The 18,226-nt window shown below is 45.0% G+C and overlaps 1 protein-coding gene across 3 annotated transcripts in view; it reads right to left on the bottom strand.

Moving 5' to 3' along the window:
* The window catches only part of RNF216 (ring finger protein 216), a 185,878-nt gene that overhangs the window by 4,800 nt on the left and 162,852 nt on the right, over positions 1-18,226 (bottom strand). For 2 of the 3 annotated variants that reach the window (XM_033963365.1, XM_033963366.1), the window contains exons 16-17: positions 3,187-3,256; positions 1,538-2,605 (exon numbers count right to left, since the gene is read on the bottom strand). In XM_033963365.1, the coding sequence (XP_033819256.1) occupies positions 2,280-2,605; positions 3,187-3,256 (396 nt within the window). In that variant the 3' untranslated portion in view covers positions 1,538-2,279. Of the gene's footprint in view, positions 1-1,537; positions 2,606-3,186; positions 3,257-18,226 lie in introns of those variants that run through there. The other variant, XM_033963367.1, reaches the window with a different exon arrangement.

Genomic DNA, 18,226 nt, shown 5'->3' with positions numbered 1-18,226 from the left:
ACCTGCTTGTGAAAAGTTGATGAAATCTACGTTCCAACCCCCTTCTTAACTTGTCTTCCAAGAAACAGAGATAAACCTAGACTTGTACAAATCAATTACCTCCTTCTCCCTCCAAAAACCAAACTGTCCTTGTTCTGGACTTGGGAGCTTCTCTGGGGATAACCCTCCAAGGTTCATCACATTAGCCAGTGCACTGAACCACAGGTTCTCAACTGAGTCCCGAGCACACAACCAACCAATCAGCTTGTCAGGCTATCCTGAATGAATACACATTAAATAAAGTTTATATGCATTATTTTATGTATATTTATTGCGCATATCCTGAAAACCCAATGATTTGTGGTCAGTGTGGATGAAATAAAAGTAAATTGTCAACATGTAACCCTGGAACAGTTGATGGCTGCACTCAGACCTGTGGTATAGCCACAGGTAGGATGGATGGGCATGAGGCTTTTCTACTTTGCCCTTGCTCAACATAACATTTAAATCCTCAAGCCAAAGCCCCACATGACTCCACCTCAGACAGAGGCAGCTAACCCAACTGGTTAACACTGGCACCAGGCACATCATCCATTTATTGTTTATTTAAAGATTTATATTCTGCTACATCCACAGTTCTGAGCGGATTACAAATAATATTTTCCATTACAGCTCCTCAACTATGGAGCTCAATGCCTAATCACCTTCGGGAAGAACTCAACCTTGAAAGATTCAAATCAAATCTAAAACCTTCTTATTTAAAGATGCATTTGACCTATAAAAGCTAAATACCTATCATCTACCACAGACGTAATTCCCCCTTCCTATATGCGTTATCCTTTTATGTCTCCCTATCCTATTTAAAACTGGATTTCTTCCCTTTTACCATCTTGTAACTGCTGTTGGTCCATAATGTCTATATGTACATGTATATTGCTTGTTAACGACTTTCGTTCTATATTACCCCCTTATTTTTTTAATATATGGATAAGCGGAATAACAAATATTAATAAAACTTGGAAACTTGGATAAATAATCTCAACTTCTTGCACATTAAAACTTCCCTCTCTGCGCATGAACTGAGCATGTGCATGGTGCTGGCTGTGGATGCCTTCAACTGGTGGGGATTAGGGACTCCTGCCAGCTACACTATGGGTGCACCTCTCTGCTGGGTGCGCTTACGGCTATGCCCCGACTCAAATCACAAAAAAATTTTTTTTTACAAAAACTCCTGATCACAACTTGTATAAATAATTTCCATTAACTTTTCTTTTTCAAAGATCTAGAAAAAAAAAAAAAAAGAGAATACAAATTCAGCGAAGAATAAAACTGTCCATGATTAAAGATAAAACCCAGGAAAAAAAATCTCACACGTTCTGTTAATGGAGTAAAAGAAAGAACTTCTGTTTTAGGAGATCCGGCTGACTCAGTCTCTTAAGAAAAACTGCAACGAGGTGCTCTGCTTCATGTGAAAAGACGGACATACTGCATGTTGCTTCAGTTTTAACTTCAAACAGCTGTAGGCTACAAAGGTAGAGGGCCAAGCCAGCCTATAACCTAAATTTTAATCATTATTCTCGTGGTTGGTTTTGGGGGGGGGGCAGGGGAAAGATTAATGATAGCCTTTTGGTTAAACATGCAAGTCTTTCAAAGTATGTACTGGTTGAGGGGAATCATTCACGTTTAGAGTCGGGTTTCTCCTCAGATTCTAAGAGCAATTAAGAGAATATGAAATTGCATAATAAATGGGTTTTGTTATTTTACAGTTTTATTATACAAATCTATAATACTCTTCTTTGTAAGTTTCTGACAGGAATTCTCTTCAACACAGTGCTAAGCCAAGAACATCGACAGATCATTTTATTAGTCACAACTAGGAAAGAATGCCATGAAATGGCGTCATGAGTGTATTTAACGTATATGAGCCATACCACCCTTCAGTGATTGTTCTCATACTTGTACTGAAGTCATCTTTTCTAGCTATGACTGAGAAAAAATAATAAAAGATGGAACAGAGCATATAATAAAGCGGACGTTTAAGAACCGAAGCTTTAATTTCTAAACCACCTAGCCTTTTCTTCTTACAAATGGCAACCGAGTCACAGTCAACGTTGACCATAATAGACTACCTTGGACGTAGTCTGTGAGCCTTCCAGTTTCTCAGAGTGCGGCGAGTGGATTACCCCCCAGCGGCTCACTTTTCAGCGGATCGCATGGCAGGATGAGTAGCAGATCCTGTCACCAGGGTACGTGGTTTCTAACTTCAGCATCTCCAACAACTCAAGCTGGCAGAAAACAGATCAGTACTGATGCCGATGCCGAGGCTGCGGACCAAAGTGCATAGGCAAGTTGTGCTCAAGCCCCACGTTGATGAGTGGGAAGTCATAGTTCACCCGCATGTTGGGCAAAGGTGGCACGTACGGAGCAGGAATAGGGCCCATATTGAGAGGAAGGTTATTGTACATTGGACGGACGGGAGGCAAAGCAAACTGGGGGTGCACAAAGGGATAAGGAGGAATTTGAGGCTGGTGCAAATTCTGAGGGACAGGCCGTGGGATGGCGTCAACTCTTGAGATCTTGTGGGCTTTTTCTTCAATTGGAGGACCAATTCTTTTGAAACCATTTTCTAGGAATTATTATAAGAAAATAATTAAATGTACACGCTTAAGAAAGAAGCAAAAACAATCATCATACACAATATCTGTTTTGAACAATTTTGCATTTTAGGTAGGCAATATATTGGCATTCTGTTTTATGGCCCTCACTGGGGTCCCAATTAGCTTGTTTATACAGCTACTACAAGCATGAGGTACAAGCATGAGGTGTGTCTCAAATGCTGCCAAGTATAGATAGAAACAACCCTAAAGCAAAACAACAGAAGACTGTCCAGGAGACAATATGAGCGAGAAAGAAGTGGCCTTACAACTTGAACTCTGGTTATTTTAATTGAAAAATGTGGTTCCCACCAAATCACTATGTTGTTACATAACAGAATTGAGGCTCTTGTATGGTTATGAACAAATGTTTTGAACAGATGTAATGTATGCTTATATCAGGGACTTAATCTTATTTCACACATCAAGTCTTTTGGACAGATGGACATGTGGTAAATGTGCCTGAAGGTTGACTGAGCATCATACAGAAGTACACAGCTGGCTGGGCTTCTGAAGAGGACAACCTGCAGAATGCCTGAAGGTCATGACTTACCTCCATTTTTCCTCTTTTGTTCTTCCTCAGCTTCATGCTGAATTTCTTGGATTATCCTCTCATCATCTTCCTAGATATAAGGAAAAACAGTAGTAGTGCAATGATAAAACAAATTCATTTTGAACACTGCTTCTTATCAATTAACACTCCTGATTAATCCCATTACATCTTAACCATATTTTGAGTATCACGCTTCCTCGAATATACAAGGACAATATTATTTTTCAATCTACCTGAAAGACATTAAAATTTATTGATGCCTTAACTTTGGTTTCAGTACAACAATCCACGTGTCAATCCCAGTTCATAGACAAAATCGCGCGAGACAACGGCGCGCAGACAACTGAGCGCAAGGTTGACGGCGCGCCAAAGAAAAGCACTATTTTAAAGGGTTCCGACGGGGGGTGTTGGTGGGGACCCCCCTATTTTACTTAACAGACATCGCGCTGGCGTTGTGGGGGGTTTGGGGAGTTGTAACTCCCCTCATTATACTTGAAACTGAACTTTTTGCCTGTTTTTTAGGGAAAAAGTTCAGTTTTAAGTATAATGTGGGGGGTTACAACCCCCCCACAACGCCAGTGCAATGTCTGTTAAGTAAAGTGGGGGGGTTCCCCCCCCACACCCCCTGTCGGAGACCTTTAAAATAGTGCTTTTCTTCGGCGCGCCGTCAACCTTGCGCTCAGTTGTCGGCGCGCCGTTGTCTCGCGCGATTTAGTCCCGTCACCGTCAATCCCTATGGTTAAACTCCAAGATAAAAATCAGCGAGTCTAAAATCCTTTGGAAACATTGCTTGCAGGCAGGCATATATACTTTAGATCAGTGTTTTTCAACCTTTTTTGGGCAAAGGCACACTTGTTTCATGAAAAAAATCACGAGGCACACCACCATTAGAAAATGTTAAAAAATTTAACTCTGTGCCTATATTGACTATATATAAAGTAATTCACTTGAGTGCCACCGCCGCCATCGGGAACAGGCCGGCGCCACGTTCTCCCTGCTTCTCTTCCCCGCGGGGCCGACCAACTCTCGCCACCCGTCGTCAATTCTAACGTCGGAGAGGACGTTCTAGGCCAGCCAGGCAGCGATTGGCTGGCCCAGAACGTCCTCTCCGACGTCAGAATTGACGCGAGTGGCGAGAGTTGGCCGGCCCCACAGGGAAAAGCAGGGAGAACTTGGCGCCGGCCTGTTTCTGATGGCAGCGGTGGTACTCAAGTGGCTAAAGAGCCGCAGTTTGTCGGCCTAGGGACAACACTGGAGGGTGGCCAGCTGTGCACCCCCTTGGGACGTAAACCCGGGGTGGGGCAGACCGCCCCCCCACCCTGGTATGCCACTATCTGTACCTCACTCCCTCCCTATGACCAAAAATTCTCCTTTCTTCTATTCCCCGTGTACACAACCATCTCTTTCCCTCCCTTCCTCTCTCCCAAGTCCATTTCTTGTGTCCAAAAACGCATTCCCTCCCCCACCTCAGCATCTCTTTCTCTCCCTTCCTCTCTCCCAAGTCCATGCCTTCTGTGTCCAAAAACGCATTCCCTCCCCCACCTCAGCATCTCTTTCCCTCCCTTCCTCTCTCCCAAGTCCATGCCTTCTGTGTCCAAAAACGCATTCCCTCCCCCACCTCAGCATCTCTTTCCCTCCCTTCCTCTCTCCCAAGTCCATGCCTTCTGTGTCCAAAAACGCATTCCCTCCCCCACCTCAGCATCTCTTTCCCTCCCTTCCTCTCTCCCAAGTCCATGCCTTCTGTGTCCAAAAACGTATTCCCTCCCCCACCTCAGCATCTCTTTCCCTCCCTTCCTCTCTCCCAAGTCCATGCCTTCTGTGTCCAAAAACGCATTCCCTCCCCCACCTCAGCATCTCTTTCCCTCCCTTCCTCTCTCCCAAGTCCATGCCTTCTGTGTCCAAAAACGCATTCCCTCCCCCACCTCAGCATCTCTTTCCCTCCCTTCCTCTCTCCCAAGTCCATGCCTTCTGTGTCCAAAAACACATTCCCTCTCCCACCTCAGCATCTTTCCCTCCCTTCCTCTCTCCCAAGTCCATGCCTTCTGTGTCCAAAAACACATTCCCTCTCCCACCTCAGCATCTTTCCCTCCCTTCCTCTCTCCCAAGTCCATGCCTTCTGTGTCCAAAACGCACTCCCTCCCCCCTTTTGTGTTCCGTGTTTGCCTCCCAGCCCATCTTTGCAACTTTCTCAGCAAAACGAAGCTCAAGCCGCGAGGCTTGTCTTTTGCTTCCTGCCTGCCCTGCCGCGCACAAATAGCTGAACGGAAGTATTCTCCGACGTCAGTGCTGACGTCGGAGGGCAGGCTTTGCTTAAGCCCTCCCTCCGACGTCAGCGCTGACATCGGGGAACGCTTGCGATTGGCTATATGTTAGCTGCAGGGCAGGCAGGAACAGAAGACGAGCCTCGCGGCTCGAGATGTATTGAACTCCGCGGGTCCCCCGTCCAGCTCTCTCCTGTCCACGTGGGGCGGACCGCCCCTCTCCCTAGACTGTGGCCTAGGACCCTGGGGGAGCCCGGGCCCCTGAATGCAGGACTGGTGGTACTGCCCTGATGGCGGCCCTGACCGTACGGCACACCAGGCAACATCTCGCGGCACACTAGTGTGCCGCGGAACAGCGGTTGAAAAACACTGCTTTAGATGATGTAATTCAGAATGGGAAAATGGTAAATTTATTACAATTGCAACAATCGGCATCTCAAAATCCCAAGGCTATAAATGGTTGCAGTTGAAACAGGCCATTCAGAAGGGATTCCCTGAATCAGTATAGCTTGCCGGGCCTATGTTTTCAGACAGATTTGCAAGGGCATCAGGCTGCCAAGTGGTACAAATTAATATCTGAATATTTGAATAAAAAACCTAAAACAAGCTTAAAAGCTACTTGGAGCATTGAGATAAAGCAGCAGATTTCTGCTACTCAATGGCCACGGATTTGGACTTGGAGAATGAGATGTACAGCGTCAGCGTCTATGAGACAAACTTGGTTTTTTTTCTGTTATATAGAATTTTTTGGACCCCAGTTAGTTTACAAAAGTTGGATACTTCAAAGTCTAATAGATGCTGGCACTGTCATCTTGAAGCAGGGACACTGGATTATTTGTTCTTTATTGTCCCTTGATACTCAATTTTTGGAAATCAATATGGGGAAAATGAATATGGTACTTGAGGCATCGATACCATTATCTTACGATGTGGTCCTATTTGGGACATTGTTGACTGCTAAGAATCCAATAAACATATACCAAAGTAGACTTCTTCTGATCATGACAGGGGTGACCATACAGATAACCAAAAGCTGGACTAGGCTAAACTATTCTTTTTGGTGGGAAACACTCTTGTTTTTATTACAGATATGAAAGAATATATGCAGAGCAAGTGGGAAATAATATACATTTTAAAAAATATGGGGTCCATTAGAGACATTTGTTAACTTAAAGACTGACTAATTGAAGAACCTTTAATTCCTTGATTCTCTTTATACACATCCAGGGAGGGGGGGGGGGAGTAAAATATTTTTTTTATTATCTGTTTGAAGATAAGTGCTGTTTATATGTTATTCTTCTGATTGTATACTTTGTTTGCGCTTTATATAAGTTTTGAAAATGAATAAAGATTTACAAAAAAAAAAAACCCAACCAAAACACTACTGATTATTTGCATGGTAAAGTATAAAAAACTGGCCAGCACCGACGATAGCCCATCACATGGCAGAGCAGTTCAGCCAAAGCTTTCTCAGCTAAAGAGGTCTTACAAGTTTACTAAACTGAGAATGAGCCTTTGTCCTCTTCTGCACCCCCCCCCCCACCGCTGAATTCTATTACCTCCTGCTGCTGCCGCTGTGAGGATACATCAACGAAGCAGCAGCGGTGGGGGGTTTGGACTCCTGGCTCAGCAGCGGGTCGAGGGAGCAGGCACGGAACAAATTGCTGGCTGGTCCGGACCTTCAGTCCAACGTCAGAATTGACGTCGGGGATAAGATGGCACCTGCTGCACCTGCCTGGCCTTTCCTTTCCTCTACTTACGCCGGCAGGAGCAGCGGTCGAAATAAGGCAACGGCCACGGGGAGGGGGGGTGGGGGGTGGGTAGGTATTTGCTCCATAGGATGCACCCTTTTTTCCACCCACTTTTTTTGGGGAAAAAGTGCGTCCTATGGAGCGAAAAATATGGTACTAAATTGAAGCTAATTTTTTCTAACCCACCTTTGCCTTTTACAGGCAGATTCCTATTCTCCAAAAACAGATGACCATTGCTAACAGTTCTCACTCCTTACAATTTATTCCACTGTGACTTCTTAGTTTCATATACTGCACAAGAGACGCATTCAAATTAAACAGACACTTCCAAACAGACAGACTGTGCAGTGCTGCATGCACTCACTACACGAAAGCATAAGAGGATGAGCTGAACAAATTCTACGCTAAAATACTCATGGAAAAATAAAAAATTTCAGAATCAACCTTCTAAGTTCTTAAACTACTTTCAAGTTATCAGGACACGACAGCTGGTTCCTGTCCAGCCAGAATCACAACAGGGAAGCTATGGCTTGTGTCTGCTGGAGAATGGAAAAGGCATGTTTGTTGATATTCTAAAGCTTCCCTGCGAGGATGCTCCAGTGACAAACAGCTCCACAAAGCTGGTCCTTAGAACAAGAGCATCTGAACTGTCCCTCATTCTTGATGACATCCCAAAAATGAAAATGGGGAGCGTGAACGCAGGAACAGAATTCTCTGAATTTCACCATTCATAGAAACATAGAAGATGACGGCAGAAAAGGGCTACAGCCCATCAAGTCTGCCCACTCTGCTTACCCACCCCCTGTCTATGCCCTAATGACCCAATTTCCTTATCTTGACCCTTGTAGGGATCCCACATGGGTATCCCATTTATTCTTAAAGTCTGGCACGTTGTCTGCCTCGATCACCTGCACTGGAAGCTTGTTCCAATGATCAACCACTCTCTCTGTGAAGAAATACTTTCTGGTGTCGCCATGAAATTTTCCGCCCCTGAGTTTGAGCGGGTGCCCTCTTGTGGCCGAGGGTCCCTTGAGAAAGAAAATATCATCTTCCACTTCGACACGTCCCGTGAGGTACTTAAGTGTTTCGATCATGTCTCCCCTCTCCCTACGTTCCTCGAGAGTGTAGAGCTGCAATTTGTTCAGTCTCTCTTCGTACGAGAGACCCTTGAGCCCTGAGATCATCCTGGTGGCCGTCCGCTGAACCGATTCAATTCTGCGCACATCTTTACTGTAATGTGGCCTCCAGAATTGCACACAGTACTCTCGTATGAGTAAAGATTCATGTTGGAGTTTGTGATCTAAGAAAACACAAAGACACTGCAGCCCACTAAATAATGATGTGCCTCTGTGACTTTTTACAGAGATCTTACACCAAGCACCTTGGTTTGAAAAAGAATAGGTGAAAGAAGTCACTGTTACAAACATGTGAAAAGTTGCTGGAGTATCATTATCTCATAAGAAAACAAGACTAGTCTTCCTGGGTCAGACCAATGGTCCATCAAGCCCAGTAGCCCGTTCGCATGGTGACCAATCCAGGTCCCTAGTACCTGGCCAAAACCCAAGGAGTAACAATATTCCATGCTACCGATCCAGGGTAAGAAGTGGCTTCCCCCATGTCTTTCCCAATAATAGACTATGGACTTTTCCTCCAGGAAATTGTCCATCCTTTTCTTAAAACCAGCTACGCTATCCGCTCTTACCACAACCTCTAGCAAAGAAGAGCGACCAAGATAATAAAGGTGATGGAACTCCTCTCGTATGAGTAAAGATTAAAAAGGTTAGGGCTCTTCAGCTTGGAAAAGAGACGGCTGAGGGGAGATAGGATTGAAGTCTACAAAATCCTAAGTGGAGTAGAAAGGGTACAAGTGGATCAATTTTTTTAGTCTGTCAAAAATTACAAAGACTAGGTTATAAAGACTCGAAGTTACAGGGAAATACTTTTAAAACCAATACAGTGGTACCTCGGTTTACGAGTGCACCGGTTTGCGAGTGTTTTGCAAGATGAGCAAAACATTCGCAAACTTGGTGCCTTGTAAACTGAGCTTGCCTCGCTGTACGAGCGCCCCCCCCCCCCCCCGCGAACCGGCACCTTCCCCCCCCCGATCCGGCACTCCCCCCCGATGCCATCGGGCACCCCCCCCGCCGCAACCTGAGATCCCCCAACCCATCTGAACCCTCTTCTTACTTCCAGTGTAGCCTCCGCATCGGCACCAGCATGTCCTGTGCCCGAAAATCTGCTTCCTGTGCCGGGCCTTGAGCATGTACGCATGCTCAAGGCATGAGAGTTCACGTTCAACGCATGTGCGCATGCTCAAGGCCGGTACAGGAAGCAAATTTTCGGGCACCGGCACCAACGCACAGGACATGCTGGTGCTGGTGCCGAGGCTACACTGGAAGTAAGAAGAGGGTTCGGGTGGGTTGGGGGATCTCAGGTCGCGGCGGGGGGTGCCCGATGGCAGCGGGGGGGTGCCGGATCGCGGGGGGGAGGGTGCCGATTCACGAGGGGGGGCCTTCGGGGGGAGCAATGCCGGTTCTCGGGGGGGGGGGGGAGCAGCGCTGCTGGCCTTGGGGGGGAAGGTGGGGGGTGGGAACATATGCAAGTTTCCCTTACTTCCTATGGGGAAACTTGCTTTGATATACGAGCATTTTGGATTACGAGCATGTTCCTGGAACAGATTATGCTCGTAATCCAAAGTACCACTGTATGAGGAAATTTTGCCAGAGGCTGTGGTAAGAGCAGATAGCGTAGCTGGTTTTAAGAAAGGCTTGGACAATTTCCGGGAGCAAAAGTCCATAGTATGTTACTGAGTAAGACATGGGGAAAGCCACTGCTTGCCCTGGATCGGCAGCATGGAATGTTGCTACTCCTTGGGGTTCCGGAATCTTTTGTTAGTCTTTGGGATTCCAGAATCTTGCTACTCTTTAGGATTCTAAACTAAACTAAAACTTAGCCTTATATACCGGGATATGGTTAACAATAAATTAATTAAAAAAAAAAAATACTAAAATACATGGAAATTAATTTTCAAAGTGTTTTGCAAATAGAAAAGGTTTTCAAGGATTTACGAAAAGATTGGAAGGAACTAAGACACTTCAAATCAAAATCAAAGGAAGATCATTCCATAATTGGGAGAATTTAAAAGCCAAAGAGAGGCTGAAATTCTTGACTCCTTTAATTCCTTTCTTGGAAGGGAGGGAAAGTTTAAATCATCGAGTACCTCTCGCATATGAAAATCTATAAACGTTCCACAGAAGAAGAACAAGAGGAATAATAACACCATGTAAAATTTTAAAAATAATACATATACATTTAAACTGAATTCTGAGATAAACTGGGAGCCAATGAAGGCTCCAAAGCAAAGGAGTCATATGGTCTAATTTGCTTTTCCATAAATCAACTTCGCAGCGGTATTCTGAATCATTTGTAGTCTTTGAAGACAGACCTTTGTGATGCCAAGATAAATAGCATTACAATAATCTAGCCGAGAAAGTACAATTGATTGGACCAGAACCAAAAAGTGACGTTGATGAAAAAGAGATCTAACCTTCCTCAGCATTCATAAGTTAAAAAACATTTCTTAACCAGAGAGTTTATCTGATTCTTAAAGGTAAGGGAAGAGTCAAAAAGTATTCCCAAAATCTTGGAGGAGAACTCAATTTGTAAGGAGGCTCCAGAGTCCAAAAGTACAGTGGGAGGGAGATAATCCAGTTTTGGGCCTAACCACAAAAGTTTAGTTTTGGCTGCATTTAACTTCATCTGGACAGACATAGCCCAGGCCTGAAGTTTGGAAATACAATGGTTTATTTTAAAAGTTAAATTGGTAATATTTAAATCAATCTCAATCAATATAAAGATATCATCCGCATAGGTAAAGAGCGTTTCCCAAGCTGACAACTTATACGTGTTCAAAGTAGTCATATAAAGATTAAACAAAATTGGGGAAAGCGGAGAGCCCTGGGGAACCCCACAAGGAGGCTGCCAGGAGTTAGAAATATTGCCATCAATACTGACTGAATAAGAACGAGACAATAAGAATTTAGAGAACCAAACAAGGACAGACAACCTGATTAAGTCCGATATCTGAAAGTAATTGAAGCAGAATATCAAGATACACTACATTAAATGCTGCAGACAAATCGAACTGGAGCAAAATTGAGCATTTATTTTATAGTCGGAATTGTTGAATTTTAGAAAGAAAAGAAATCAAGAAATTCCTGAAACAGCCATAACTTCAAACTTACTGTCCTTCCCCCCTCCCTCTTCCCGCAACACAGAAACTACATAACCTATTCTTTACCTCTCTAGAAAGGACAAATGTTCTTCCATTGTAACCCTCCGTTTTTTATCTCTTTTGTAATCCGCCTTGAACCGCAAGGTAATGACGGAATAGAAATCTCTAATTTAATGTAAATCAATAAAGTTTCAGTACTAAAATTAGAACGAAATCCATGTTGAAAAGGTTGAAGTAGTGAAAATTTATCCAGGTAATTGGTGAGTTGACCAGCTACAATTGATTCTTTTGTCAACAATGGTATATTAGCAATCGGTCGATAATGAGAAGGGAACAGTAGGATCTAGATCTGATTTTTTCAGGAGGGGAAGGAGTGTTATTTGCCCCATAGATTGATTGCGTAAAGTATCCATTTTTACAATGAGTAATTTAGTAAGATGGTCAACCACGATATGGCCTGTGAAGGAATATTAAGAAAAAGGTAAGATGGAAAAGGATCCAGTGAACATTTACACTTTCTCAACTTTTAATACAATTTGGAGATTTGGTATTGAGAAAGTGAATCAAAAGAGCACCAAGAGCAATCTCCAGTGTGGGATTTTTTTTTGGCCAGGTACTAGTGACCTGGATTGGCCACCATGAGAATGGGCTTGATGGACTATTGGTCTGACCCAGTAAGGCTATTCTTATGTTCTTACAATCTGTACTTATGTCTTTTAGCTTCCCAGTTTATATTTTCAACCTAATGCTCTCTGCGTCAATAATGCACACAACCACCTTGCCTAGTCCCATATTATGCTATAGTATCAGCTCAAAGTCTTATGGGAGAGAAAGATGTCCCTTGAATTGTAGAAATGTTTTCCTTGCCTCCAGTCCCCATTCAGTTTCTCCCTAGCCAGTTACAGTGGCAACTTCCTGGGGTTGAGAAGGTTAACATAGCTTTTATTGGGCTTGCTAAATGCCAAGAGAGTCAACCAGCATGCAGGAATAAGGGAATTGTATTCAACTGCCCCGGTCCCTTGTTCTGGCTCCCATGCTGCTATTCTTATGTGACCCTGTCTAATGACCGATTTGTCACTGGAAAACAAAGGGCTCTATGGAATTTTCAGAAGTTTTAAAATTGGCCCCCCCCCAAAAAAAAAAATGAACACCCTGAACCAGCAAAAGTGCTGCTGGAGGTAATCAACAGAAGTAATATCTAGATGAAACCAAGACAGAACAAAACCAGTGAACCATGCCAACAAAGGAAAGAGTCACAAGCTTGACATGCTGTGGGTGAAAGACAAAAACAGAACTCGCTTTGCAAAATAGGATTTTTTTTTCTTGCTAAGCAGAAAAATGTTACAGAAGAAGTAATTGCCAAATTCCGCTTAAAGATGGGGGTGGTGAGTGGCAATAAGTCAGTAGTGGAGAAAGATCATACTACTCGTAATAGATCGCACACAATTTGGAGAAAATTGTTTACAACAAATATTGCTCCAAGGTCAACTTTTTTTATTGTTAAAAAGAAAAAAAAAATAAAAGTAGCCCAGATCACAAATTCCTACAAATTTTCTTCCTTGCAATATTTGCATGAAGGATACTGTTAGGCAGGGAATCTTTATTTTTTAAGTACACCAAAACCACATCAATTACTTTAATTAGAGAAAATGTTTAGTCTGCAAGACAGAATAGTTTGCAGCTGCCCTATTCTCAGAATCTCCTCGGAAAAAAAAAGCTTCAATCATACTACTCCCAAGTACTTCAATCCACATAAAGTTAGTTTTATTTTGACCTGTGCTCACAGAAGGAACTATATCTTTCCCATGCTTTGAACTACCGCTAGCGAAGTGGTTACCCTACAGCTACAAACGGTTTAGAAGCCAATGTGGCTACAGAAGAGCGATTTAAGTCTGCTTTACCATCAAGCCTGGCAAAATAGGTCAAAGTGTGCTCCAGGCATGCCTTCCTGTTTTTACAGCCGACTCTCGCAACCTCCCTCGCAGTGCAACATGGCTTCTCTAAAAGATTCTAATTACAGGTAAGTAGGTTTCAAACTGCTCCAGAAGCCCTGCCAGCTGGTGTCCAGAGGCTAAAACCAGCAGAATGTAACTCAATTTGGCAGCTGCTTGTATGCTTGAGAAAAACAAGTCTTGCCTGCACTTCCCCTGATAACAATAGCCAGAGGAAGACAAACAAAAAGGACACCAGCAAATAAATACGGAATACATTTACATGACTGCTGGATTTAAGCTTACAAACGCAGAAACATGCCCATGTTTTGTCTTCATATTGCATCAGGATTCTTTGTTTTAATGTGGCACCGACTTGTCACAACTTAAACTGTAAAGCCTTTAACTGAGGGCTTTGCTCCCCCTCCTAAAAAAACAAACCAACCCAAAACACCCATTTTCAAGCCTTGGTTACGTAGAAACATGATGGCAAATAAAGGCCAATCCACAGCATCGCTATCTCCTCTTCTCCCTAGAGATCCCACGTGCCTCTCCCATGCTTTCTTGAATTCAGACGGACAGTCTTTTTCCTATTTCAACCTGACTCTATCCCTCTTTCTTAAAATTATTATCTAAATGAAATGTAAACTGCTTAGATTACTGCCAATGCAGTGTATCAAACATTAAATAAACTTGGAAACAGTCTCTACCACCTCTTCTGGGAGACTGTTCCACACATCTACCACACTTTCTGTAAAAAAGTATTTCCTTAGATTACTCCGGAGTAGAGAGTTGCGCGGGGACAGAAATCCCACCTGTCCCCATCCGTCCTCGTAAGGAATCCCACCCGTCCCGGTGAGGAATCCCTCCATCCCCACCAGGAATCCCCTCCGTCCCCACCTGTCTCCGTGAGGAATCCCCTCCGTCCCCACCCGTCCTGGTGAGGAATCCCCTCCGTCCCCACCCGTCCCCGTGAGGAATCCCCTCCATCCCTATAAACTTCAGAAATAGTTATTTCATTTAATTATGCTACTGAATTAAAGGATCTGGTAGAAACCCATTTACAAATAAGCAAAGAGACTTTATTAATTTGGAAATATTAATTGGGAAGAATACATACTTTGTAAACGGGTTTCTACCAGAGCCTCTAATGTTTATAAATTTTTATCAACACAACTAATATACTACTTTATCCTGAAGCAAAAAAAAAAAAAAAAAAAAAAGAAAGAAATAGAATTCTTTTCCTACCTTTGTTGCCTGGTTTCTGCTTTTGTCATGTTCTCATTCAATTCCTTCCATCCATCCACTATATCTCTCTTCTCTCTGTGTCTTCCATTTGCTCTGTTACTGTGCCTCTCCCTTTCTCCCCCCTTCCAAATTGGTCTGGCACCTATCTTCTTCCCTCCGCTCCCCCCATTGTCTGGCATCTCTGTCTTCTTCCCTGCCAGCGTCTTCGCCCCACTCTCTCTTCCCCATTTCCCTTCAGCGTCTTCTCCCCACTCTCTCTTCCCCATTTCCCTTCAGCATCTTCTCCCCACTTTCTCTTCCCCATTTTGTTTCAGCGTCCTTCTCCCTCCATCTTCCCCATGTCCTGTCAGCGTCCTTCTCCTTCCTCTGTATTCCCCATGTGCTTTCAGTATCCTTCTCCCTCCTCTGTCTTCCCCATGTGCTTTCAGTGTCCTTCTCCCCCTCTGTCTTCCCCATGTCCTTTCAGCGTCCTTCAACCCCTATCTTCCCCATGTCCTTTCAGCATCCTTCTCCCCCCATCTGCTTTCCCCATGTTCTTTCAGCGTCCTTCTCCACCCCTTTGTCTTCCCCATGTGCTTTCAGGGTCCTTCTCTCCCCCTCTCTCTTCCCCAGTGCTTTCAGCATCCTTCTCCCCCCTCAGTTTTATCCATTTCCCTTAAGCGTCTTTTCCTCTCCACTCCACCTTTCCTCCCTTTCTCCCTTGCTGTCTCTTACCTTCGTGGCACTTTCCCCCGACCGACTGACAACAGGCCCGGTCCGACAAATCTCCCTGCCCTGAATCCAGCTGCTGTAAGAAGGTAATTTAGATTCACGGCTACAGGGCAGGGAGTTTTGTCGGACCGGGCCTGTTGTCGGTCGGTCAGGGGAAAGCGCCACGAAGGTAAGGGGATCTGGATGGCTCTGCACCCCCCCCTAAGGCTGCCCAGGGGCGGACCGCCCCCCTTGGTACACCACTGCCTTGAATTTATCCTACCTGCTCTGCCGCAGCACACAGCTGACCGGAAGTCTTCCCGATGTCAGCGCTGACATCGGAGGGAGGGCGGGCTTTGCTTAAGCCCTCCCTCCGACGTCAGCACTGACATCGTGGAAGACTTCCGGGTCGGCTGTGTGCTGCAGCAGGGCAGGTAGGGAAAAGAAGACGAGCCTCGCGGCTCGAGTGCATCCAACCCCGCAACCCTAGGGGCATCCCCACGGGATCCCCGTGACCCAAAGGGGGAACCTGCAGGATCCCCGTGGGATTCCCGTCGTCCCCGTGCAGCTCTCTACTCCGGAGCCTATCAACTCTCAACTTCATCATATGCCCTTCATTCCAGAGCTTCCTTTCAAATGAGACTCGCCTCTTACACAGCCCTGGATCTGGCACAAAGATCCCCACACAACACACGGGAATCTTTTTTTTTTTAAGCACGGCTGTAGAATATTTAATGACAGCATTAACATGCATCTTAAATGTGGTCTGTGGTAACACTTTTTGGACGAAGTTAACACCCATGCTGAAACCCTTCCTGTACCACTAGCCTATGATAAATCTATGTTATATTATGAACGGTTAACCGTGCAGGACATTTTCTACATGAGCCCCTGTGTTTCTAAAGGAAAGGAAGCTGCAGAACCAGAGGGCATAGCACGCAGAAGGAGACAGCCTGGGCGAGCAACATCTGGAATCATATTTTCATGGAAAGGGTGACAGATGCCTGAAATGCTTTCTCAGGGGAAGAGATGAATCCAGAAACTGATGGAATTCCAAAAGGAGTGGGATAAACACAGAAGAATCCTTGGCATGAAAATAAAAAAACTAAGCTTCTGGATATCCTACAAGAACTGTATAGTATGTTACCACTGCAGATTCTCCATGACTAGGGATGAACTAAGCAGAGTGTAGATAAAAAAAGAAGAGGGAGCGTCTGGAAGGGGCAGGAGGAACAGAGAAGAGGGGCAGGATTAGGGAGTAGAGTAGCTGTACTTTGCTAAAAGACTCATTCCCCTCCTCTTCTGTTCCCTGCAGGGTGCTTGGAATGGTGGGGTTTGAGAAGAACACCCCTGCTGCTCTGGAATCTGAGATGCGATAGGGTTTCCATAAGTTTGGGTTCCCCTGGACATGTCTTCCAGCTATCAGGCATGCGGGTGGTTTTGGTGATTTCCCAGGTTCGTCCAGTTGTAGAGAAATAGGATGGGCTCATGTGGCACTCTCTTCAATGGGTCAACGGCAGGCTAGCAGCGATTCTGATAGGCTGCCTGCCGCTAACCCAGAAGCCTCCCTTCTGCTGCATCCCACTCCCCTCTGGCAATTTCTTGTTTCTCCATGGCAGAGAGAAGGCTTCTGGGTTAGTGGCAGACAGCGTGTAAGAATCGCTGCTGGCTCCTGCTGACCCACTGATGAGAGAGAGAAGGAGAGATGCTGGACATGGGGTGAGAAAGGGGACTGTGGAGAAAAGGAGAGAGTGAGAAAAGGGGTGGAGGAGAGGGAGAGATGCTGATTGGAAAGGGAGAAAATGTTGGACATGAGGGAGAAATATTGGATAATATGGCAGATGGGAAGAAGGGAGAGATGGTTCATGGAGGAGAAAGGAGAAATATTGCATAAGATGGTGGAGGGGAGGACGGGAGACAGTGCATGGGGGAGAGAGAGGAAGAAATATTGAATAAAATGGTGGAAGGGAGAGATGATGCATGGGATGTGTGGAAAGATGTTGGACCCAGGGTATAAGAGAGGGAGAGAAAGAGAGATGTTGGATATGGAAGTGAATGAAAGAGATGGAGAGGGAAGGAAAAGGAAGATGTTGGATCCAGAAGCAGAAGGGAGCGATGGCAGAGAATGGGAGTGAGGGAAGAGAGGAAGAATGATGGACCATGGGAAAGTGTGCAGGAGGGAAGAGAGAAGGGGCAGTGAGATAAAAAGCTACAAAGATGGGGAGGAGAAAAAGAGGGAGCAGATGCTGAGCTAGAAGAGACTCCTCAGAGCCAGTACTCAGAGATGTGCCTGCTCACCCCTGTAGCCGATGACAGAGCTGGTAAATCCCCAGAATGAGTCTACCTCCAGGTAGACGTACTGTCACGTACAGAAGCTGCAGTGTTAACTCTCTCTTCTTCCCTGCTGAAGTCACACTACGAGAGGAGGAGAGAATGAACAGCTGCATATCAGGCTGCTTCCTCCTCTCACGTCTGCCTAGCAGCCTACAGTCAATTGCACATCTACAGCCTCCCAAGAGCAGTCAGTTCTTAGGAAGGGACAAGGGGAGAAAGCAGGCTGCAATTTACTCTTTTTCTCCTCTGGTGGAGAGAGGGAGAGAGAGTGAACAGCACAGCTGCTGGCTGTGTGGGAGGCAGGGCAAGATGACTGTGCAGTACTGTGTGTTGGGGGTGGGACGGGAGCATGGTAGGGTGGGGCCGGGACGTCTCCTCTTTTTTTTTTTGTCCTCACAGATATGGTAACCCTAAGTGGAAGAACAGAGATCCAGGCGGTTTACCCAGAAATTAAGCCCCACTGTTAAGAGACATTCAAGTCTAGTTTACAGATCTAGAACCATAAGGGAGAAAGAACAGTGAGGAAAACCTGAACAAAGAAAACAGAAGACATGCTTCATGTGTAAAAAAGAAATCATAAAAGGCTATGCA

The sequence above is a fragment of the Geotrypetes seraphini genome, chromosome 11 (assembly GCF_902459505.1).
Source record: "Geotrypetes seraphini chromosome 11, aGeoSer1.1, whole genome shotgun sequence".
Lineage (NCBI taxonomy): Eukaryota > Metazoa > Chordata > Amphibia > Gymnophiona > Dermophiidae > Geotrypetes > Geotrypetes seraphini.
Note: the sequence above shows the minus strand (reverse complement) of the source record. Positions and strands in the feature narration are given on the sequence as shown.